The sequence below is a fragment of the Ylistrum balloti genome, unplaced genomic scaffold (genome assembly GCF_031769215.1).
Source record: "Ylistrum balloti isolate Yb309-2 unplaced genomic scaffold, AGI_CSIRO_Ybal_v1 Utg370590, whole genome shotgun sequence".
Taxonomy (NCBI): Eukaryota; Metazoa; Mollusca; class Bivalvia; order Pectinida; family Pectinidae; genus Ylistrum; species Ylistrum balloti.
Window position 1 is genome coordinate 29,351 of NW_026782366.1, and position 27,624 is coordinate 56,974.

At 33.2% G+C, this 27,624-nt stretch overlaps 1 protein-coding gene across 1 annotated transcript; it reads left to right on the top strand.

Annotated features, from left to right (window-relative positions):
* Positions 1-27,189, top strand: LOC132556775 (uncharacterized). Its single transcript, XM_060221217.1, has 3 exons — positions 1-96; positions 12,816-13,251; positions 27,131-27,189. Exons 1-3 carry the CDS (start codon positions 1-3, stop codon positions 27,187-27,189), a joined length of 591 nt encoding a protein of 196 aa, XP_060077200.1.
* The last annotated feature ends 435 nt before the right edge of the window (positions 27,190-27,624 follow it).

Sequence of the window (27,624 nt, forward strand, 5' to 3'; positions counted from 1 at the left end):
ATGGTGAATTTGGACTCGATAACGGTTGTGGGGCTTCTGATTGTGGCTGTTTTTGGAGTTGAAGCTTTCACAGAAAATTCTCTTTGGAGCGAATCGGTAAGCATTTTTTTTCTTGTTTCCATTAATTTGCTAAGAAATATATATTCAAAGCAATAATTTAGTTGCATATCACGGAACATGCTAAACGGTTTTATTGTGGATTTCTTGTTTTAAATGTCGAATGTTGGAGAATGATTGTTGATAAACTTTCAGCAAATAAGACTGGAGGTCAGCTATACTAGATTGGAAACGTTTTACCTTCATAATGGTCAAAATAATGTGTTTTGTCGAAGTAAATCAGGCCTAAGACTTTGTGGACGTTTTGAGAATATCACTGATTGAATCGTTTTCCAATCTTTGCTTTCTACTTTGGAGCTCCATATTTTTTATGTAAAACCATCCAAATACTATATTCAATTATATGGCAGTTTAAATATTAAAGGAGAAAATCTAATAGAGCATTTACTACGAAGATAAATACTTCTGTTGTTTCTTGTTAGTCAAATTTTGATCTTCCAAGTGCATATTTAAAGATGGGATGAACCCTTCATATCGTACAACATAGCTGAACTGAGTTCTTGGCGAGAGGACTTCAATTCGGATTTCATGTCATCTAGAAATAGTGAACTAGCTGACCGTTATTAAAACTCGAAGGCTTTTGCATGCTCCTTGAAAGCAAGTACTCGTGATTTAAAAAAAGCAATGTTCGTTTTATGTACTGTATCATGTTTGGTATTGTTAAAGACAAAATTGTCTGGTCTGCAAGCGCTGAATCTATATGATATTGGTTAAGTATAAATAGTTACATTAAAGTTCATTATGAAATAGAAGGAAATGTTGATATACTTGATTTTTTTTTTCTATTCTACGAAATTTCTTCTCATATTGAAGTATAAAAAGTTAGCAAAAATGTACAAAGTATAAAAATAGTAAGTATAAATGTACAAGTCAAATATATAAGTAAAAAAGTAAAGATATAGAAGTCAAATATATGAATGCATAAAAAGTCAGTAAAAATATACGAGTCAAATATAAAAGTATAAAAAATAAGTATAAATATGTACAAGTCAAATGAAAATGTAATTGTAAATGTAAGTAAATGTAATCCAGTAAATGAATTATCCTACAAGTCATATTAAGTACAATTACGATAAAATACGATAAATATCTAATATTTGTATGGTTAAGTCATCACAATAGCTAACGTTTAAATAACAATAGATGGTTTTATCGATTTTCACTATCATGCTTTAGTATACTACATTTCCAAGCGGCGGTTGATAAAGAATCTTGAATGTTGTGTATTGCAAGTTAATAGCATATTTGTGCACGTGACGATAGGACTTGTGTGCACTTGAGAACATGCACGGATATGTTTTTTTAAGGAAAACGAGTGGTTGATATTAATTATACCTTTGCCGGAGAAGAGTCTGCATGCTTACACGAGAACTATATCTGTACAGACGTTCATTGGAGGGAGTGATGTACCAGTGCTGACGTTTTATAGAATTCAATAGCCAATTTGTTATCAATCAATCTTCAAAGATGATTTTCTATATTTAGCTCACTTTTGACGTCACGTTACATGACATATACGATTTCTATACAGATGTTTATCTCATTAAGATCCTTTTTTTATTTCATTGCACTCTGATTTCACTTCTTAACTATACCAAGTTTGCAACATGTCGAGACATTTCATGATATCGTTAATGAGACATTTATCCGGAAAACGCCAGAAATTTATAATCGGATGATGCCCTAACTATGGCCTCGAAATAAAGAGAAATCAAGGAAGACAGCTGTAATTGTGTTTATTGAAATTTTATATTTGCTCCTGTGTGCCTGGTTTGTCAACAAAATAATGTTCCTCAGACATTCTCTGACAAAGATGATTACTTAGTGAAATCTTATATCGTGTCTCTAACTAGGAGCTAAAAATATCGAGTACTTTTTAACACGAAAGACGGTAACGTAACCTATTTTCCAGACGGGAAAGTAAATAGAATAAAAACTGGCTTCAGTCGAGTTTGAAACAATCTAATTTTCTTATTTCTACCTTCGTAGAAGTAGATATATTACGCAGGGTTTCATGGCACAACAAACAACTGTGAAAAAACCAACAACAGTACCACCATGTACATGAATATCATATATTTGAATTTGAATTTAATATCTTCTGTTTTTCGTTTAGTATTCACTTATATCACAACTTTAGTAGGTCAGTTAAAAGTATACATGTGATTCGTTTAGTCTGCCCGTACATTTTTCATGAAATTAATTTATCTCAAAAAATAGTTTGCCAGGTAACTTACTGTTTGACTCGGCGTATCCTAACTAGCGGGTTGTCATGTAATTGTTGCTGCAAGACATTCACAATCCCAGTCAACATAATAAAGATATCTGCAATAAATGTCTGTATTTGTCTTTGAAACGTGGTAAGAGGATATAAATAGTATTGTTTACCTAAAGTCTCTCTCTGATGAATTGATACTCTTTCCTATATATGAATTACTGGGAGATGGTTAAATAGTTTCATTGTTTATCTTAGAAGTACCAAATACTTATCAACAGTATTATTATGCAATTTGGTTGAACATGAAACATGAATATTAATCTTAAAGATTCTATTGCACTCTAAAATACCTGTTTTCATAAGCTGATATTTGATTCTATTTGTGATTTGTTTTTCATTTTAACCCTACCTGATTTTATTTTAACTTTATACATAAGAACTATCATGGGTCTAGACTCAAATATTTTCCAAACTCAAAGTTATCTTCCAGAATGAAACGTTGTCTCAAATGTTGAGATGTTACGTGTTTCTGCCTGCATACGGAAAAGAATTTTATGAGGCGTAAGACGCTGTGTAAACACAACTAATAGGTTCACATCATGGCAAAAGACAAAGATGTCGTAAATAACCTTTCTAATATCAGAAATCAAAACGAACTTTTCAGAACATGACTTGTATTGAATTCACTTAGATTAACATGGTGGATGTCAACATTGAAGCAGAAAACACTCACCTTCCTAGAATACAGGGCATTATTTATCCTCTTTCCAGAGTATCTCAATAGATTTGTATCTGCTTTTCTTTATTTGATCGATATTGAGCTGTTCTGTTAATTCAGATCTTATCAATTAATGACTTCAGAGATGACTTAAAAATTATAACAAACACACTTGTGATTTGCACTGTTGAATACCAATTCAGAAATTGAATTAAGAAATCGATATTTTCGTAAGACACGTCAAATGGAGAGGTCCATTCATCCCCATTTTTTTTCTTTTCTGGTTTTGTTATGGCATGTTGTAAAACCGTAATTTAAAAAAAAAAAAAAAATTTGGGGGGGGGGGGAGTATTTTGCATTGACGTCGTCAGTATACTTAATCTACGAATTCATATGTCAAATTATATATTAGTGATCTATTGAGGTATACATATCCACGAAAACAAGTGTACACTAAAAAAGTATTCTTTGAAGAAACAAAAAAAGAAAAGAAAAGAAAACTGATCCAGACGATAATTATTGATTTTACAATATTTTGAAAAAGAACAAGTATTTTTATGTATATTCTGAACCGTGCCACTATGCGAACGAATCAAAACGTTTATTGCAAACTCCGGAGACTTAAGGTCACCAGCACTGTCTGCCATCTGCAATATTAAAGAATGCACAAAGTAAATTTGCTTGAATGTGTTTTTATGTGATTTGCATCAATAAAAAGGCTGATATTCTGATGACTCAGGAGTTATATCAGCGATATGTATCACCCTTAACATTGGCTTATCGTTCGATATAAATACTCGATATAACTATAACCCTCCTGATAATTTGTTGTTTTTTTATTATTATTTCTTATGTATGACACATGCAGCAATAAATGTATGGATCACTGAAATCGATATGATTTTATCCATGAGATTGCTTTTAAAATGTTCAACCTGCATGAAAAAAGTACAAAACAGGGTTATAGAGTTGAAGGTTGATGGAGATTATGAGAAAAATTATAGTCATGATCTCATTGCGAAGAAAGTATTTATTGTGTGATATGAGTTAATATTTATATTGTGATGTCTTGTTGCTGTAAAACTGGTTCTCATTTCCCCCTAAAAATACGGTTTACACGGATTGATTTATATGAAGGGTGTCGTCGATGAAGCAGAAGACGCTTACTCTTCCTGAACACCTGACCTTATTCCCCTTGTAATTATTATGGAATCTCCGTGTAAATCTTTCTTTTGTTCATAGTTTGCCCTAGTTTTAATGAATCTGCGTTTATATAATGATTATTTTCACAAGTTATTTTCTTATTTCTTATACTGCCCTGAATATATAAGCCTACAGTAATATCACTATATTTTACGTGCCTTTCTCATTCATATTATACTTTATTTTGAAACAAAATTTTATCTTATTCATATTTCTCTATAGAAAATTTTATATATAACATACACTTTTCTACAACAAAGTTTCTTCACCCAGCAGTAAATACCTTCATTCTCTTTACAACAACTTTTGTCTTCGGCCACGCCTCATTTATCACAATTTTTGGCAGTGAACTAATTTATCAGTTTGATCAAATATTGACAGAATATACTGACGTTTCCACTCGTCCTCTGTATATGAAGTATATAGTGTTCGTTGTCCATTTTTTATAGTTTTCATTGCCAATTTGTACCATACAGCAACAATTCAATTTGTTTTGTTCATATTTGCTTTACAGCAATCCTGAACTTCCCTTTCCTCATTTCTATTATTCTACATCTCTTTTCCACTTCTATCTGTAATGATAATAAGACGTAAAGCAAAAATAACTACCATAGAAACATTACATTCTTTTTCCGTTGGCATCCCATACTCTACACCAACCTCTATCCAACAGAAACCTGTCACTTTTCTTTTACCCATTTCTGCTGTATGGTGTATTTTACTTCTCTTTGTCTATCTCTCGTCTACAACAACCTTCCACTTCTCTTATCTATCTCTCCTCTGCAACACCTTCCACTTCTCTTGTCTATCTCTGTTCTGCAACAATCTCTCACTTCTCTTTTCTATATCTCTTCTGCAACACACTTCCACTTTTCCTGACTATTCTTCCTCTACATCAACTTTTCCAGTTCTAAAGCATCCGTCATTTACTCTATACAATCCTTTCTTTTCACCATACTAGAAAATACCTTTTATTCAAAATGTCCAGGATTTTCAATAACCTGTTAGATCAATACTTCCTTAACCTTACTCTCTTGCATTAGTTACAAGTAGTGCCAATGTTTTCACTTATAAGTCGACTAATGACCACCAATTAGCAGGATTGTGACCAGAAAGCAAAACGTGACTGAAATGTCGATTATATATATGGTATCAAATAGAAAGATTAGATACTCCATAGAATTTAAGTTGTCTTCCATAATAAAAACAATAACGGTTTTGTTACTAACCGTTTGTCATTTTAGTTAACATGATTTCAGTCTACACATTCGGCTGCCGCGGGAAAACTATTGAAGCAAGCTATGATACAGATCGTGATGTGAATTATGGGTTTTTATGGTTTGGTTTAGGTTTCACATATCCCTAAAATTTGAAAGTTTTAAACTGACAAGAGCGTCCTATGACTGCGGGGGTCACTCAAAGGTTTCGTTCAATCATCATCAATATGAAGTTAAACACCCTAGATACTTCAACAATTTATACATAGTATTTACTCGAGTCTGGTAACTGTAGCCAGCGGTGTTTTCGAAACAACTTCGGCAGAAACTGTGCATGTCATGCCAGAGGTCTTCAATGTGCGACTCCTGTAATCTTGCTTTTTTTCTGTCTATGAGACACTTGATTCTATCAGTTACTCCACGAATGAAAACACTGATGACGTCTTGTCGACTTAAGAAAAGAACCCTTGCGAGTCTTTACATGTGCTATGCAAACACATGAACGCCACTGATTGACTTGGGTCGTTTAGAAGGCTTCGATATGTGGTCTATTGTGACAGTGGACTTTAATACCACTTGGGAATTCTAATTCTATCTTCTGTATTTATCGACTATTGTCAAACCCAGGACAAGGTTTCTAATCACGTATGCTTGGATACAAGTGACATTTGATCCTTGGTTAGGAGAATAGCCGACCCATAGTATACATAGACCTACCTTGTGCCCATCGCAAAGGAGCATGGCAAACGAAAAAGACAGGAATACACACCAGACCTTTCATACGGATTTGAAAATAAGACGATGTTGAAAATATTTCATGCAATGTATCTTGCAAAAATGTTAGATAATTTTGAATGTTTCATAATATCGGAATTTGTATTTAAATGCATATCATCAAATTGGTATTACTGTAATAAGTTGGGTTTGGAACAGAACATATGTAAACAGAGGTGATCTATATTGGCGACTAGGAATGAAAATTGAAAACGGGAACATTACTTTACATAATGAGCTTTAACTACACATACGTTTGAAGATTTATTGGGGTATTTAGAAATGAAGCAGTAGTGATAGTAGGTAAAGTTCATACTTTCATCATTGACTGGTGGTAAAGAAGAAGACATAAGAATATTAAATACAGGCAGGACAAAACAGCCTTCCACTGTAGCATTAATCTTGTTTCCTCATGGTAAGTATCGTTTTGGAAGAGAGAGGTAGTTGGTGATAAATACTTCTTTCTGATTATCAGCTGTCTTTCTGAATGATTAGAATTATACGCGAACCGTCAGGTAATGGCGGGGGCATTATACACGGACTCTGGAGCAGTAATTTCACAAATCACTAAGATAGATATTGGGGAAATTATATACTACGAGAAAAGAATGATTTTGTTGAATGCCTTTACTTAAACTCGTGTATGGTTACAGAATTTTCACTTCTGTATGATGTGGACAGAAACATAGCAATCCGAAAAATTTGTTAAATTTTTAAACTAAAGGCTTTTCCCTTACCAATATCGATAACGCACATGTGAAGCATGGGAAAATTATTCCCTTTCCCACCATATCATACTGAATTAGTCAGTGATTCTTCGTTTTGTTCCCTTTCTGCCTTTAAATATTATTAATCCATAATCTGGCGAAATAACGAAACACAACATCAGAATGAAAGAAATTTGAACATTGCAAGTGGCGTATTGATAAAATTTATCGTATTATAGATTTTAATACCGCATGATTTAAAGATCATTACCAGGCATGTCAACTATCACTCTTTAAGGGAAAATGATGTCCTTCAAGCTGTTCTAGATTTGGAAGGTGACTTCCACTGAGGGGTTTGGTGGAGGGGGGGGGGCAAATAACATCACTAGCAACCACACATCAAAAAAGAAAAGAACATCCAGACCAGAAAGTGAGATTATGAAGCCACACAGTAACCTTACATCTATACCTGAGGAGATGTACACGACAGAGATCTTTTAAAAATGTGATGATCTTTTTTAAAATGTGAAAAGGGCTGAGTTTGAGGAGAAATAGCAAATATATGAACCCAAGCAAACACAAGTAAAGCAAATACAAAAATTAAAAACAAAAAAAACAGCAACTTCAGGAACTACCACATTATTTCAATGCCTATGTTACCCCCCAAAAAACCTAATAGGTATGTAATTACTTGATAGACGGGGTATTTTGATATAAAACTGATTGACAAAACATATATTCAAGGGAAAAATCATCTTGTTTTCCAAAGTTAATGGGTATTAAGACTTCGAACGGTGATTAGCTTTCCGAGTTACGACCATGATATGATATCAAATATTCGTTGCTTAAATGGCAAAAGCCCAATAAAATATTTAATGGAACTTTTAAATGAAATAATAAATACTCTTTGGCTTAATTGGTAACTGTTCATTTTGTCAATGACACTCAAGTAGTGTCATGAAAAATGTAGCTGCCATAGTGTTTATACGCTTCTATAGAGGTACAGAAACAAATAACAAAACAAATCGTTAAGTGAGAACACTTTAAATAGGTGATAGGATGATAGTGTAAGGATTTGGTACAGGCTAGTTCAAGCTTAGAAGTATTTGATAACATTAATTAATGTTGCAATTTAATAATCAATCTTTTTCGCGATAGAATCCTGGCTTGGCTTACTGGCAAAAATCAGATGAATGCGTCGGATATTTGATGATGATGTAATTGTTAATGAAAAAATAAATTACCAAAAATATATTAGTGTCACCTGTATCTGTGTTAATTCTTACCATAAAACATATGATATTGCCTTTTTTCGTTGTCCAGTCTGTAACGTTATGTTCTGTTTCATGGTTTATTTAGTTACTTTGTCGACATGAGGCAGAAACCCTAAACTGTGGCGGTTTTAAATCAAACACATGTTTACAGCTTCAAAAACCCTTTATTGGTGTCGTTTTGTTCCGATAGAGTTCCACCGGCCAGCAGATAGAAAATCCTAATTGAATAGTTGTTAGTGTAAAACATTCGAATTCAGAGAGCATCTGTTTTAATGGATTTCATCACTCAATCAACATGGAGTCAGTATTGTTTTCATATCAAAAAACAATTCCCAATTAAAAAAGGATTATTTCACACAAAAACGTTGCATTATCACTTCGTTCTATCGCAGATAAAATATGAAAAAAGGAAAATGAAAGGTGTTATTATTCAAGCGTTTATGATATAACACGTCAGAATTTCAAATGGCGAGAGCTCCTTGTGTAAAGATTGCGATCTAACATAAAACAGAAATTTCATATGGAAATGTTTCATTGTGTAAAGGTTTAGTTTCCAACATAAATATTCAGAGTTGTAAGATTTCATGCATTAGACACTTTTGATGGAGCATACAGAAAAGATGTTGCGAGATGAATCTTCGCACTAGAGTTATATCACACATTTATCGGAAGGTTTCAGGTGACGAGACAGTATGCATAAAGGTTTGATCTTTTCCGATAGATTAAAAGAATGCTGGCATTACTTGTTTTGTTTGTTGTTGTTATATTCATTTGTACCACCATAACAGAGAGGAGCTTTTTATTGCAGGAAAGAAAGCGGTCGTCATGTAATCGCATTGTTATTTATGTATGTTAGGAAAATCTGGAAAGACCTGAACAGATGTGTGGGTTTGAAAAACAAATTCATAATCCAATCTCAAATTCCATAAAACCAGAGCAAAATATATTTACAAAACTATTAACATGTTGACTCCTTAAAAAAAGTATCCGGATAATAATACCCTTTTTAAATTTCTGTCAATCCAAGTTAGTAATGTCACGTTATATACACGGTGTGCCGTTTTTGAAACACAGACTCTATTTGAGTTTTTCATAATCATCATTTAAGACGATAGCAACAATGCAATGCACAGCTACGTTGAAGTTTAACGCTACGGTATGAATATGTTATAATGATGAAGTCGACACCAGTATAAAAGAAAATATCAAGATTATTGGTCCAGATAATGCCATTCTGAACGGATGCATAGTATTGTTTGTGTGGCCTATTGGAAAACTGTGTTGGTTCGTGAGTTAAAGGATCAAAGAAAGCAAGAGCTATTTCATTTCCATTTTATGTCTATTTAACATAACAATACGTTTTCGATAAAAAAAAAGGTTAGGTAATAGAACGAATTGACTCTTCTTTGCGATCATTATTCCAGCTACTGTAGAATATCGACCTCAAGCTAACGCCTCTTTGCTCTGTTGTGACTTTCTAAGACACTCATGCCTAGTGGTGCTAATTTGTGGCGAAGTAGACAGACGTGTTGAGCGCACTAATGTGTCACATGCACCTAAAACTGAATTTTTTGTGAGGCAGATTACATCACATTTCGAGGAGAATTAACGTCAAAGTATTATAAACTATGTCCAAGTACACATTAACACCTCTTTCACAGAGACAAAGATCGCCATGTGAAAGGTGAGACAGATTGAAGTGAAAGGTAGATTTGGAGTTGGTATGTTTGTTGTTTTATTACATGGTGGATATATAAACCGAATACTTTTATTTCTAACATCATTGATATTGAATTCATATGATACTCCATTGTTTCGGACCCTGATAGTTTCAGTTTATTGATCTTGATCCCTTATTTCAATTCTGTAACTTCTATAGATACGTGGACTGATTTGATTTGATTTAGTCCTTTTGGTATTGACCACTTTTCTTTGTAGCAATAAATATCTCACCTCTAACGTATTTGAGAACAAATCATACATAAGAAATATAGCAATTCATTCTCCGAAAAGGATATGAATGGTTAACTGATCATCGACTAAACAATAATTTTGTGTTTCTTCAACTTCAACATACGCACAGAACCTGCTATCTCCATTGTTTAATGATAAACCTAGCTCGCTCTTTCATAAACAAATTTTCAGAACTAACTAATCATTAACTCGCATTAGGCCTTGTGCTATATCTCCTTCCAAGCATGGAAGGCTATGGGTTCTGTTCATTTACCGAGACTAAGTAAAGTGTATAACATCGATGCCTGTTGTTCTCTGCTTGACATTCAGCTAAATCAGTCAGCTCTCAGAGACCGTTAGCACATCGTCAGTTTAATATGACCTAGGCTGGTCCTACTACGGTGTCCAGCATGTGACATTTATGTGTAATTGCATAAAGTGTTCTTTGGTGGCTACCCTACACAAATATAAGCATTAAGGATTCTTCTCTCCGCTGCACTTTCCGTTGCCTGTTGGAAGTATATTTCATGATTACCGGATTATCGTGTTTTGTTGGAATTTTGCTTCCAGATACTGCATCTAATTACTGAATTCATATCACTAGACATTAAAACATTTACTCTCTGCATATACATTTAGCGATTTTTCAAAACGAAATATTGGCGTCAGTGTCAGTCACTTGTATTGCCTATTAATGAAGTTAAGATTGACCAAGGTTTAATGGATGTCTTCGATGAAGCAGAAGACACTTACTCTTGCGAAATACCTGGTCTTTTTTCAGGAGTATTGGAGTAAATCTTTCTTTTTTCAGATTTTGTCCTTTTTTTATTGAATTTGAATTTACATTTGTTAACATGCTGGAATATTCGAGTTTTCCCCTTTCTACTCTGTCATGGCAAAATTGTAAACTGTTCACAAATAAAAGCTATTGGACTAATCAATATCGATATATCAACAGTCAAGATGGCCGTCCTTCCATCCCATTAACTACAAACGTATCTTCTGATAGGTACACATTTTCATATCGGATAGAATAAAATAGATAATCAATTATTGACGATTAAGAGTAAAAGTGTAAAATACATAAAATATGAAACATAGAAAAATCCTCCAAACATGCAAGTCCAAGAGCCATTTTATAGAATGGTATTGATCCCAAATGGTACACTTTGTGTTCAAACGTGTGAAACCAATAGGCTTCCCATCCAATTTGCGTTTTTGGCAATTTGGCAATTTACATATATACGCGTTTGCGTTGTATTCATAAATATATTCACATCACAAATATTTTTAAAACAAATGAAGGCACCGTTATTATAAAATATTTTATTCGGGTTGCTATGAGCAGTAAACAGTATATGCACTTGGGTCGGATTTACATTGGATAATAATTCAGGCTTTGATCAAACAATATGATCTTCCATATATTAAGGTAGAGCATAGTGTAAGTGACAGTGATGAAATGGTGATGATGATAATATTAAATACGTATTAGATGATAATAGTTATAAAGGGAGTCAAAGATAGATCAAAAGAAGTTCAAAACGTGGGCTTATCACCATAAAACTTCTATGCTAAAAAGATGTCTTATCATAAACATACTTCTTAAAGTAGAATGTTAAACTGTATTGTCATGAAGTTCCAGTTTCTTCAATAAAATTTTCTAAAATTGAAAAGTTAGTTTTTGAAAATTTTGTACTCCTTGACAGCGTTTATTGCCAAACGTTATACATCCTTTAAAAGCCAGTCATAAATGTTTATAGATGAATGTTATTGTTTTATAATGTTAGAGTTTCTTTTTTTATTCATCACCTTTCAATGACGCATGGGGTTAGGAAATCACTAGTCATTAATACAGTGTGTGCGGCTACCATCATATTTATGGCCAAGCAAGAGTAGAAATAGACATAGAAACATTGTCGTATTCTGATTTCAACTTCTATCTTCTCCTCCTTAAAGGTGATATGTACTTGTGTGTCTGTTGTGTAATACTTTGTATCCTAGAAACGCTGAAGATTAATGTCCGAGCCTATACTTGTTGATGGCGACCACAGTTGACTTTAATTAAGCTTAGATTAACTGTCTACTGATTACGTTCATTAGACAACAAACAGACCGAACACTCTCAGATACGTAATCTACATTGTGTTTTTGCAACACCTGCAGCTCAGGCAACTGAGTTTAGTCATGGCAGACTTTGTTATGATAACGTGATATTCTGATATGTTGCCCGGAATTGTGACGATATATTACGAACGTGACAGTTAAGAATATATTTTCTTTTTGTAATCATAAAAGCGTAGAACCCTCATCTGTTCCCACATTAAAATACCTCGGATTTCTACACTTTCCTTTTTATAATGTGAAACATGAATGATTTTCAGCACATTAGCAAACGGAAATTTATTCGTACAGTTGTACAGCATTTCAATTATTTCTTATTCAACCATATTGGCTTTAGTCGGTACATTCTTTGTTCGCTATGTACGATTAAGTATTAGTATCATTTTTGTTGGTGTTGATGGTTCATTAAGTATTGACCGTTTAGGATTCAGAAAGGGTCCCTATTACCGTATTTCGGATAATAAAAGTACTATTGTGTTTAAATTCGATATATGAATGTTCTGCTTTCAGAAAGAGGCCCCAGACACATATGGGCATATGTTTGACTCGGAAGAGAGTGTACCAGCATACAGAGACAATACACGTGTCACACAACTGGTTGAATCACCAGAAGAGGCCTTTCGAATGATAGAGGCAATGAAGGCAAGGACACGAAGAAGGATGTCATCATTTTCTGCTATGAGAGGGAAAAAAGATAACTCTGAATTACAGAAAAAGCATGGCATGGATAAAGCACTTCGGGGAAAGCGAACGATACAAGACGAAAGTGACAGTGGTTCTTATGACCTTCAAAAGAGAGCAGCTTATTTCAAGGCGATGATGTCATCGCCACGTGGGAAAAGAATGGTGCCTCCTTATTCTAGCCCTGTCTCGGAATTCGAATATCAGCTACTGCTTCAGAAGGTGCTTGAGGCTGCGATGTCACTGTCCGGAAACAGGAATGAGGGTGAGTGCATGTTTTATGTTTTATTTTGAATAAACTTAAATCTGACGTCAACTTCTTAATTCTAAGCACATTCCTAATATATATAGTAAATTCGTTCTTTGATGTAAAGAGGATTTTGCCAGTAAACTATGTGTCCATTCAAGCAAATGCAAAAGTTGCACAGAAAAAACGAGGTCGCGAACATAATTTTACTGGTATCAAACCTTGTTTTCAATTATTTAGAGGGGTTGTTCAAAAGACAAAGTAGACAATAGCACGTTTTAATATAAACTTAGGATAACATATATATATATAAAATAGATCCAAAGCATTTGTATTCAAAAGGTGTTGAAACCAAGGAAGCGACAGAGGAAAGTCTAGAAGGGACGGCTCACTATTCCTCACAATTTAATGACTTTATGATTTTCAAACAAAACGGATGATTACTGGTGATTTCGAACGAACGTTATGAACACGTGTACTCTTTGAAATAGTTATCAAAACACTGGTATCTGAAAAACAAAAACTAAAAGTTTGTTTGATGTAATATTTTCATCTAAAACGTTGAATGAAAGACACAAATGTGCTAAATAAAATATCTAAGATATTTTAATTAGAAATACAAAATAAATATAAGAATGACTTTTTGGTCGACCACACCTTATATTGAGTTGTGATATATTATACTTGAATAGAGTTGAAATGGAATTTATTATCTTCTAATCAAGTGAAATAAAACAAGCAGCTCATTGTGTTTGTGTAAAGTTCTAAACAGGTTCCGGCATTCCGTCTTATTGTCAGAAAAAGAATATTCCTTGATGTACGTCACCCATTTCAAAAACGTTATTTTCTTCTTATATCATATTTATTACCTCCTCAAAGAAGCAAGGGAAGCTCCAATACCACCCTTGTAGGTGAATAAACCATCTTTATAAAAGAACACGGCCAACAAGGTCACCACACTCTGAACATCATACTGCAAATAACCAGTACAGGAACACTTCCGGTTTGGCATTTCCGGTATTAAGCCAATATCGTTAAGTGCTTCCAATAATAAACCCATTCTATTTGATAGGTTAATCCCCATTTTGATTACTTTGCTCTCCTGTTTATGGTGACGCGCGGAGGTTAATCTGTTTCAGGAGAGTTTTTTTATTACTAAGTATGTATGGATTCGTAGGTCTACTGACCTTACAGTGCAGTCTTTTATATTGACGCTTTGCAATAATATCCATTTATCACTGAAATTGTCGTGTTCAATTTATTTATCAGAATCGCAAATCATGTAAATGCCTTTATCTGTTTTTTTCGTAAAGTGTGCATTTAAATTTGTAAACCTAATTTCTGTCATCGAAATTCATCTCTATATGTAAGAGGCAGTTCTATTTTATCATTACTGGTACTGAAACTCGATCATTTGGAGATTTTTTTTCTGAATATTGCTAAATGATCAAGATATCAAGTCAACACGGCGTGACGCTAAGTCTTCCCATCTGTCTAAATGATTCAAATAAGGACAAGCCAAAGAACTCAGAGGAATAATAAAGATTGACATATCATCGTATCCTAAAAGATCCTAGGCGATTAAGCCAGGTTCCAAGGTCTTTTTGACGCTTATCCATGTTATCTCTTTGCTATCCCATTATTTACATAAGCCATGTCACTCAGTTTTACTTGTCCTTGGGATGAAGACACGAGGTTTTGTTCTGTAAAAGAGAAGCAAATAATCAGATGCGTTACTATTATTTTTTGGTAAACGATTTACAATACTTAAAACATATTCTTAGATTTAATGAAATAACAAGGAAAATTAAAACTTTGAATAAATATTTATCATTTTGTAAAACAAACGTCAATACCATAAGAAAAGATATCAATCAAATGCATTTTCGACCGTTTTTACAATCTGTACGGCTCAATGTATCGTAAGTAAAAGAAAAATCGGTAATAGGAAGCAAAATTATTCTGATTCTATTTAGCAATGCATGTCTAGTTTTTCTGTTCTTTTTCACTGGAAATAAATCACACATTCTCGAAAAAAATCTAGATTGTTTAATACAATATGCTGGAATGTCGATTCTTGCGGGTGATTTTTTAAAAAAAAATAACTACATGGCACCATTTCATTCGTACGCTTGTTTTATTCTACTTTTTGAATAAAATAAGCAAATAATTATGGTACCTTTGAATAATTTGTGACAATAATCCTGAAAGTAACACTGCGAAATAGTTGTAAATTCCAGTTCCATTTTGGTTAATACCTCCTACAGCTTATCTGTTTAATGTTTTATTATTTATGAACTATTTTCAGAGAGTTTAATTGCTTTTGTTATTGATACAAAAAATATTTTTATACCTTACTACAGTACCTAAACTTCCTGTCTCAGATGAACACTTTAATTTTAATGGATGTATAATTTTATCTTGCATTTCTGTATAAAATGCTGCAGTATTACTTAAACATCTTCGCCTTCGTTAACGTTTATGGTGGCTATCAATTTATTATTTACTAAATCAACTTGATTTATTAAAGTTATCAATTATTACTTTAATCAATCAATAAATCATTTTACTGATTAATAAACATTAAAAATGTTTACATCTTGAACATTGAAGCTATCAACTCGACAACGATTATTTTATCAAACCATTTTCCATAATGACACTTTTTGAATGATATGAAACCCACAGACTGTAAACGTTTACATGACCGAATGCTTTATCTGTTTCGCTTGACGCTTGTTTCTCGATAGCACGTGTTTCTCCCATAAAACACCTTAGTGACGGCAACACAAATGCCGGACTTGATCTCATTTTAACGTTAACGAAATCGTACGAATAACTTCAGACATGAACTCCTAGTCATTAAGGAGTGATAATTAAATTCTATCAATCTAATCTCAATCGATACTGATGCGTTTAGACAAAATCAACATGACGGTAGACACATCGATAATACTGTAGGAAATTGACTTTCATAGTTCGTGACATTCTCATTCTCAGTCTGAGACCGTATCCATTGTGGTCGACACTTACCCACAGATGTATTAATTGAAAAGCTATCGACACTGTGACTGTGGTAATTACTTGGTGTTAATCACACTGGTATTGATCCTTATGGAGCTCCAGAAGATCACAGCGCTTAAATTTAATAACTATACCTTATCAACGATCCAAAAGAAAGTGACAAACATAAAATTATAAAAAAAAAATATGTATTTCAATGAACATAGCACTTTCTTCATAATATTATCTGCTAATTTATTGACTTTCAAAGTAAGATCGTGTTTGGAATAAAGTTATATAGATAGTTATGTTCTAGTAATATGAAAAAAAAATGTCTGTTGGACTGAAAAATAACAGTTTACGATTACGATAGGTAGAGATCAGCAACTAGAGGAAATTAGTGAAAGTCTCAATTATGAATGTCAAATTGTTGGCTCAGAAGAGGCGATCCACGAAGGGATATACCACTTGTATAACTATTTGCACAAGAATCCTGCCAGACGTTTTCGTCAGTAAGACCTTCAGATTTTGGTTGGGTTAAGAACATTTTTGTATGACATTTCCCCCAAACGTCTCCTCTAGTTTGTCCTGCATAACAATTTCGTCACGGCATAGATTAAAACATCTCCCTGAATATCGGGAAGGACAACCGCTATGATACTCACTTACGTCATCTTACACCATTTTAATAATGATCAGTACAACTTTATATCACTACCACACTTGTAAAACAATCGACTGGATTAAATAAATACTAACATGCAGGGAAACATCTATACATTAAGTATTTATGTTTAAATATGCTCTTTTTTTTACATCTCTGTAAAACATATATTTTGTCTATTATATTAAAAATGACTGATGTAAAAGTACGTCGGCGGTAAAATTTCGTGAGAACACCGTTAGTCTGTTTCTCCTGCCCTCCTCTGTAGATGCTGGAATGGGATTACTTACATGATTCCCATAACAACACTTTTACTTGTTTTTATAACCAGATATTTTTTGGCGATTTCTCTCTTGGCACCAGTTTTCCTGTGATGACGTCATATCATCAAAAGATTTAGTAACGTTCTTCCCCTGAAGTACATCGAATACCCAAATGCATCTTTTTCTCATGTGGTGACGAAAAAACTGTTAGCAGTCATATAGGAGACATACTACATTGTATCTAAAACAGCAGGTCTGGACGTTGAAGATATCCAGCAGCTCTTCGCTTGAAAATCTTTGGGACAAAAGAAAAACCATTATCACAAGGATATTTGCGGAATTCATACATATCCAAAGCTAAAAGAGTGGATATACCACAAATAACGATAACAACTACAAAAGTAATAATATCAAATCTCTAGCAGCTGTAAGAATGAGGTGGGCCTATATGATTTGAAGTAATGGAGGTTATTGTAAGATGATTATGAAATTTATCCAAGAGATAAAAATAGTAAAGGACCTTATAAAACCTGACAAAGTACAATGACAGGTTATAATAATATTAGACATATGTAGAGATGAATGTCACTGTAGGTATGTAAGAAATAAAAGTATACATCTTATAAAAAAGGCATCTAGTATCAGAGTGATTGAAAATGTACAAAAGATACACGAGTGACCAAAACGTTGAATACAATTTTAAAATCGGGTACATTGGAGTCAAATGATAAAATCAAACCGCATCATACAGCTGTTTAGTCCTTTTAGGACTCGTCAGTGATGTTAATGGCAAAAATCGGCGAAAGAAATTCCAAAATCTAGATGACTAATTGAAATAGCACCTTAATTCAATATATTTCGTAATTTTCATATGTCTGATTAATTCTGAGAGAACCTAAAATAAATATGTATATATTCGAATTAATTAGAATATTGAATGCAGAATACTACAAACATCCACCAGCAGTGTGTACCACCGGCAGTCTCAGTGACGATAATAAAGATAAACAGATGGATTGTGCCTTCTAATGCTCTTTCAGAATTATATACTATAGAGTTAAATATTGAATTTAACTGCATCATGCAGCTTTTTCTTCATTCTAGGAATCGTTAGCGTTGCTGAAGGCATCGATTTTGAAACCTACGCACCTCCTCCCCCGGATCGAGATTTTGCCATCACTTCCGATCAATTTTAGGAGAAAAAGAGGGAAACCGAAGTTGATTGAAACACAAAATCTCGATCCGAGGGAGGGGGTGCTTTAGATTCATAATTCAATCAATTTCGTGAGTTTGCATATAACTAAAAATAAAAAAAATAAGTGGATGTCTGAGCTTCGAAAACCATAGTAAGTAACTAAAGTAAGTGTCATCGGAGTGATGGAAATTATAATACATTCGCAACATTGATCAGAGTGATAGAATACTTAGCAGATATAAAGAGGTAATGAAAGTGTAGCTGCTTTTAGAGAGGAATTATTGGATATATAAAGATGTTAATGTTATTCAGATATGAGTTGTTTTTTTTTCATAAGTTCAGTTTTTAAAGTTTGTACTTAATTTTGATTTTGAGGATTATAGGTAGACTTCCAATAAACCAGCAGACAGAAATTTGGATTTGATTTTTAAGATTGTTGAATATAGTGAAATAGTAAAGAGACCAACGTAGATGCATTTCTATGTTATTAAACGTTCAACTGCTACCAATGAACTCCATCGATATGATGTGAAAATATCACAGCGTGCAGGATGGTCACCAATATGTCCAACAGACATTTATTAAGCATCACCAGCGTTTACAAAGGTATGCCACACAGAAGAACGACTGGCAAAGACGCTCCTTGTAATCATTTGATGGTCATTAACTACTTCATTTACACAGCGCAGCACGTCAGTATGCTTTCCAACAAAGACGGTATATAAAGAGGGTTAGATCTAACGTAAGTATCGGAAGTGTCTGTGCTGTAGATCGACCGATTACAACTGTCATTCATTCATACACTGCGTGCAATTACCATTTTTGTACCACATGGCTCCAAGGCGAACTGATTTTTACCACCGGTCTTTGTTGTTATATTGAATCACACATAATTAATATGAAAAAGTTTTAAGACATCATGATCGAATAACCCTTTTCTGAAATCCTCATCAGAGAAACAGCATATGAATAATCAATAGATACTGAATCATCGATTTATCAATCGAAGCTAAACAAACAGCAAGCTACTACATGGCGCCTTATAAAGTTATAAGAATGGAACTAGGGCTGTTGAATCTAAATGGTAAAACTTGATGGTTGATCTTAATATGTGAGGGCGACATAGGAATATAAATTCTAGATATCATCAACATGAAATGATTTAATTCACCTAAAAACGTACACCATCAAGTGTAGAAGTGTAGAAATAAACGTCAACCCGTAAAGAAGGTGTTATCGTTGTTAGACATCTTAAATTACTTGTCAATTGACAGGTAAAGATCTGCACATTACCGATGTTGTTACAAGTCTTGATCTCATCCAGTTTTACTAAATATGTGTCATACTTTTTTCTTTCATCTGGACTGTCAAAAATATTACAGAATATATATATATAGTAAATTTTCCTGCTTTCACAGATCTAGATATCACCATGTATATGTGACTTCACTATGTGTATAAAAGAGTACCGTGCTAGCATTGACATTTGTCAGCGCTACAGGGATGGTATTGAAACCAAAATTCACATTACACCCGCGGATCACACAGAAATATGAATCATGGATATAATATACCAATAGTGTTATCAATAAAAGAATATGTATCCGATAAAACAATCGAGTTAAAGCATCATTATCTTATAAATAGGTTTGATTCATATTTCAGTTTCGCTATGATGTGTTTATAATGGAGTTAATCTTACCTTGGGTATATCAGATATGTGTTACAGATATATACAATATATCGTTAATGTCACTTCAATCTAATAAATTAGGTTTTTACAGGATATAGTATATTAGATGAAGAGTGACATATGGCAGTGCTCCCTTCGAGTATAACATACTATCCGTTCTTAACCTTAATCCTGAGTAACACACATTTTAAAGCCGAGTCCTTGGGTTTAGAAAACAGTTATTAATAATTCTGATGAATATTCAATATAAATGTTTTATAATTATAATCGTCAAAATACTACCCTATCCAATTAGTAACATCTGTCAACATGAGATTCTATTTCTCACGTTTTGATACAATACTGTCTATTGGATGATATTTCAGTATTGATCCACGTTTTAACAATTTACAATCGAAATGCATTAACACAAGTACACGAATGTATCAATTTATTTTGTATTTCCTCAAAGATATGTCAGTATATAACATTACTTTATGATAATAAAGACAATAAAGTGAAGTGTCAATGAACAAAATAGATGTGTTGCAAAAAAAAAACGTCAATTTATTTTGTCAAGAAAAATGAAAACCTCTCAGACTGTTCTCAGCGAAACAAAAACCTCAACAGAATGCCATATTCTTGATGTCAGTAGATAACATTTTATGAAAACATGTCAACTCGATAAGAGTTTTATAATATAGGAATTCAGACGAATGAGTAATTTGTTTAACCTTTTCGGATGTAAAACATGGTCCCGAAGATATATTATCATATGTCTGCAGCGGGCAAATTGTGCATATATTTAATGTCAAACTTCGCTATCAGATAACAGTTTTTCATGGTGGTAAAATATGTCCCTTCAAAAAATCTCAGAAAGCATGTTGATATGTTTTATAGTTTTTCCCCCGTCAAACACTGAATATGTTTCTCGAATATGACAAATACAGATGTATTTTACCACTGCGAAACGCCAATGAATAGCATATACATATATATATATCTAAACATACGATAACACATTAAAGTTTTACGCCAATTTTCTCCTAGTACCTAGCTCTCTTATGCCTCATTTTTGTGTTTCATTCTTGGTGTAGCTGTCTTATGTTTCAGCCTTGGTGTAGCTGTCTTATGTTTCAGCCTTGGTGTAGCTGTCTTATGTTTCAGCCTTGGTGTAGCTGTCTTATGTTTCAGCCTTGGTGTAGCTGTCTTATGTTTCAACCTTGGTGTAGCTGTCTTATGTTTCAGCCTTGGTGTAGCTGTCTTATGTTTCAGCCTTGGTGTAGCTGTCTTATGTTTCATTCCTGTTGATTTATCGTGTTTTTGGGGGTTTTTGTCTAAATGATGATGTTAGCATGCACGTTATTTACGAAGTACATTTTCAACTAAAAAGGCCAGTGTGTCACTGTACTTATATATCTACTATACTACAACCTTTGTGAATTTAAATTTATTTTGAGGAAAACAAACATGTTTTTCGATTTGAAAATGTCGCCAGCGCATTATAAGTGGAATCTAAACGTAGGTGTTCTGGGTTTCAAACATTTCAGGAAAGAAAGCAAAGTAATTCTTATTGATGAATATGAACAAAATCCATAGAGATTAATGGTACAAGTTCATGTGGTCACATTTTGTAATTATAATACTATCAACACAGGCATGGTCTCGGGGATCATACAGTACACAGTAATTAGCTAATGAGGGTACATAATTACAAGGCAAATTAATTGGCAGAAACTGTGTAAGTTTAGTGTTCTGTAATTAAATAAGTGTGACACATTGGGTCAGGGAAGAATGCAAAGAATGCATCCATTAGTACTATTAGCTTCGGTGTAATGTATGCAAACAACTGGGACACTCCTATAACTATCGGTGTCGGATGTAACACGAACTAGTCCAACATTATTTCTTTTGTGAATTAAACAAGTGCAAACATCGTTAATGATTTTGTTTCTTTTCAAATCGTCGAATCCCAAGCGGTGATACAATATTTGCTTTATAGATACGTGAATTTCAATATTGATTTTGAGTATAATTAATTTTGTTCTAAATATGTGACTGAATACATGAAATGACATGAAAAGGTAGAGTTCTTATAGAATATGAGTCATAACTATCAAATTTATAAGAATTTCTTTACAAGAATTATTTACAAGAATATCACATTTGTGTTTTTGAAAAACAAATCTTGAAATTCATTAACATATCGTTTATTCGTTTTTACCATTACAAATACACCAATCAAATATTCCATCTAAGTACTCTTGTCAGTACACGTTACAGGTTATATTGAATATGTTCTATCTTTTGAAATATATTGTGTCTGTCTTTAGACCGATTCATGATGTTTAATAATGCTGCTAACAAAATATTTCACTGCAGTGTAACATTGCTTTACATTTGTATCACTTCATTCAATCCATTAAAGAATGACCTACCATAAGGGCTAACGATATACTATACGAACGAATGAACTAACGACCGAAAAAAATCTTAATTACATGTGTTGATTATTAGAGATATCTATAAATTAAATATATTCTATACTAATTTTATTACTGAAACCTTCCAATACATTTGCTATATTGGTGATAGATTATGTGCAACAGATGCATATTATAGTATAGAGTTTTTACAGGCCTTTACGTCAAAATGTTTCTTATCATTACATGCATGATTTCTTCTATAAACAATTCCAAAAAGAATAGACGATAAGATAATAGTTATTTATCGGCAGATTTATAATCAGCAACAAGCTGTCTCTAATACTCCTACAAGTACAGTTCAGATATAGTATATATCATAAATAGAATGTGTTTTTCTTCTAATTTGATTTTAATCCCAAAAATCAATTTTGATACTTTAAACAGCAACATATGTACATTTCTTTAATTGGACTTAATAGACAATGCCTTTGCTTTAGTACTGACGTTTTACTACAAACAAACCATGATCACAATGAATGACTTTTTCGTATTGTCTGCTAAACTAAAAATAGATCATCTTATTGACGTGATGGTAAACAAATGAAAATAAGATTGGCTCATGTTTTTGACGTTATTGGTTATATATGGAAACTTCATTGTTTAAGCATTTTTCATAGCTAGCTTTTCTTCGATATAAGATAGGTGTTAAGCTATCTGTTGAATCGGTAAAACATCAGCAGAATTGTTAAGTTATCAATTGAATAAATAAAACAACAGCAGAGTTGTTGAGCTACCTGTTGAATCGGTAAGACATTAGCAGAATTGTTAAGTTATCAATTGAATAAATAAAACAAGAACAGAGTTGTTAAGCTACCTGTTGAATCGGTAAAACATCAGCAGAATTGTTAAGTTATCAATTGAATAAATGAAACAAGAACAGAGTTGTTAAGCTACCTGTTGAATCGGTAAAATATCAGCAGAATTGTTAAGTTGTCAATTGAATAAATGAAACAAGAACAGAGTTGTTAAGCTACCTGTTGAATCGGTAAAACATCAGCAGAATTGTTAAGTTGTCAATTGAATAAATAAAACAAGAACAGAGTTGTTAAGCTACCTGTTGAATCGGTAAAATATCAGCAGAATTGTTAAGTTATCAATTGAATAAATAAAACAACAGCAGAGTTGTTGAGCTACCTGTTGAATCGGTAAAACATCAGCAGAATTGTCAAGTTACCAATTGAATAAATAAAACAAGAACAGAGTTGTTAAGCTACCTGTTGAATCGGTAAAACATCAGCAGAATTGTTAAGTTATCAATTGAATAAATGAAACAAGAACAGATCTACCTGTTGAATCGGTAAAATATCAGCAGAATTGTTAAGTTGTCAATTGAATAAATGAAACAAGAACAGAGTTGTTAAGCTACCTGTTGAATCGGTAAAACATCAGCAGAATTGTTAAGTTGTCAATTGAATAAATAAAACAAGAACAGAGTTGTTAAGCTACCTGTTGAATCGGTAAAATATCAGCAGAATTGTTAAGTTGTCAATTGAATCAATAAAACAAGAACAGAGTTGTTAAGCTACCTGTTGAATCGGTAAAACCAATTGAATAAATAAAACAAGAACAGAATGTGCTAATTAAACAATTGAATAAATGAAACAAGAACAGAGTTGTTAAGCTACATGTTGAATCGGTAAAACATCAGCAGAATTGCTAATTAAACAATTGAATAAGTAGAGTTGTTAAGATTAAGAATAAGTGAATATTAAGGAAATCAATAGCACACTTGAAGTATTATCAACATATTAGAAGAATAGATACAATTAGCAACATCAGAAGACTGTCATTTAAATATGTAAAATCATAACAGTATCTGTTGAACAGTTGCAACATCGGAAAACTATTTCCTATATTGAAAAAACTTATGACATCAAAGCATCGTTGAACTCTTGCAGAAAATGCTTCTTTTCCAAAATGCATAATGTGGAATATGTGGTTTTGTGCTCAACTTAAGAACAAAGATAATCATTTTCATTTCGTGTTACACTCGTGTAATTTGTACAATGGGTATATGTAAGTTCGTCTCAGAGCACTTCATACTCCTACATCTAATTTACTTTAGTTAATCAATCATAACATTTTGCAGTTGTGACAGCGACACATGTCTTAACTAAGGTATCTGAAAAAAGTGTAAATAATTCTGGATTTATCAACAGCAATATCTGCATCTTTTAAGTTAACGAGGATGTTATATATAGTTAAAATTCGTTCATTAAAAAAACCACTGAATGATGACAAAGATATTTTACTGGTGGTATTTAGAATCTGTATCTCTTTAGTGCACAAGCTGTTTAATGTTTCTTTCATAGGCATCCGTCATTGTCACCTCATCAAGATAATTAATTAGTCCGTATCTTTACAACCTGCTTTTATTTCCAGTGCAAACGTAGTAAATTAAATTTATCTACTCATTGCGTGATAGTTTAATTATCTGATAACAAGATAATGTCACGAAACATGTGCTTGACATTTTACTAGTTAATAACATAAGATACAGTTCTGCATTTCCCGCCAATCCTTAACTGGGGCGTCTTCCAGCATTGTTGACTTGTACTTTTATCTCCGAAATATGTGTAATAGATGATCGTCAATCAACCGATACCAGAGTAATCGCCGCGTGCTCACGCACGTGACCGCAACACGAGATACAATAATGACACATGAACTTGTATTGATATTTAATTCCATCACCGATACGTTTTATCAATATCATCCTACACAGACCGAATGGACAAAATGGTGTACTGGTTTACACGATCAGACATAGCCAACGCTTTCTTGTTAACATTTCGTGATGGCAACATGTGAATTGGCAGACGGTTCAGAAATTGGCGTTGATAAAGGGACATAATCAAGTAATCAGTGACAAAAAACAGATAATTTGTTTATTTCGGTCGAATATTTGATGCAAATGAGGAGCAAATTCATAATTTGTCAATACCCTCATTAATACGAATCGTCAGTGATGCCAGGGGCTTAAAATCTCAAAATAAAGCAGACAAATTAGGGAAACCACTATCGGTAGAATTCATTTAACGGGCATTTGGAACACATTAACGATCTTTAGGTCGAGTAGAAAGGGTAGAACAATGAGCAAGACTGTTAAGTGGGCGAAGAGGGTGGATGGGATGGAGATGGAGTCGAATTTTCCGGTGTTTAGGTGGCATAAAACACTTGAAAACCTGGAGATACAATAACCTCATACTTTCCGTAACTTTCCAATATTTGATGAAATCTAAAAAAAAAAAAAGTGCGCGTATATTGATATCCATTCAGATGTGGCTTTGTTACGTGGGCGCCCACGTTACAGAGGTCATTATTTATTTCAATACCTCCGCTAGGAATCGGGCCCGGGACCCCTGGCTTACTAGTCTGACGTTCAACAAATCGAGCTAAAGAGAAGTTCTTTCTAGCCAAGTGGTATATTGCGGCTAGTATTTTACCAGAGGTACACCTGTATAAACCACAAGGATTTAAATCCGTCAACTGATTTAACCCTTTCTTATGAACATTTATGCCTAAAGCAATTTTCATGGCGTTAAAAATAATTAGAAATAAAGCTGAAATATAAAAATGATATTGATATAATTATTCAACATAGAAAAATAACAACAAGCCGTCTTTCATGCTGTATCATTGTAATGGAAATATTAGATAAAGTATATGTCCCTCTAACTGAATTGGTCGATGAATAAATTTTGTAACTGGCATTAAGTTCTCGACAGAATTTCCCGTTAAAGCACTGAGTTTCATTTTAAGGTTTGTTTTCCAACATCCTTATACCAAAATTACTCTAATGTCATAAGGAAACCTTTTAGCTGAAGTTGTGGTACAGCATTTGCTATTGAACAGATAGTCAGTTGACGTCCTGACTATTGGAAGACGCGAACAGAAAAATAAATACTTATAAGTATTCATATGTTAGAATTAATAGTCCTGTTCTAATTTCATCAAACGTTTTTCACTTGTACAAATATTCTTGATGAAAGGCAGTTGCAGCAAATTGTTTAGTCTCTGTCAGTCATTTTTACATGTTTATATGTGTGGAATGGATGAAATCATTTTGTATGATAATTTGATTGACTGAATTACAAATTAAGGAACTGCCCCCATATTAACGTGGCTTATTTTCTTTATGTTTGTAATAAAAGCGTCGTTTGGTACAATTCCAATTGTTTCAGCCGATGTTGTGTTTTAAAAAAGAATGTCTTCCCTCTTGATTTTATATTTATTTACGAATACTGGATTTGTATTTAACTACATGTCACTCTCTTTCTGTCCCTTTCTGCAATGGTCTCGTAAGCCTTTTAACATATATTTTTTTTCTTTTGCCGTTTCCGTATGTGCATGAGCGTTACGAAAAGAATTGCAAGCAAAGAACCACTAACACTGTAAAAACATAATCATTGTGCCTCCTATTCTGTTTCGGAGTACATTAGATCGCAATTTTAATATGAATTTAAGAACTACGTATTACGATAATTAAATCTTCGGAAGTGTTTTTTTTTTTTCAATTTTAAGATCCTGATATGAAGAAAATAAAATTATTTTTAACCTCAATGTTCCACATTGTAAATAATTGACCAAGTTTTTTTCTTTTGTAAATTTCAGATGAACAGAATTTGATGGACAAGAGGAACTATGGATTCCATGCTCTCCGCGGACGTTAACCTAGCTGTCAGCAATGTTCGGGGAAATCACGTTATGTTTCAACTAACATGATAAGCGTCCGATTAAATAACTGTCTTTGTAAATTCATTTATATATTATTTATTGGTATAACCATTCCCCACTTAATCTAACTGAGCACTCATCAGATCAGAATCCATGTAATATGTGAACATCAGTGCAGAGGATGAAGCATGCGTTTATTTAAAGCATTCCATAAAATGAGGGGAAATGACGTACTATGTGGGTACCTGGTACTTCAAAGGATCATAACTTCAAAGTGAACAAAAGAGACATTTTTTTCTGCTGATCGGAAACATCTTCACTAAACAGCTTTTGTTAAATATAGAGTATGAAACAACATATTAAAATATACTTTTCCATTATCGTTTGTTTGAGTTATTTCAGTGTCCTACCGAGAGTAAACCACAGTGGAT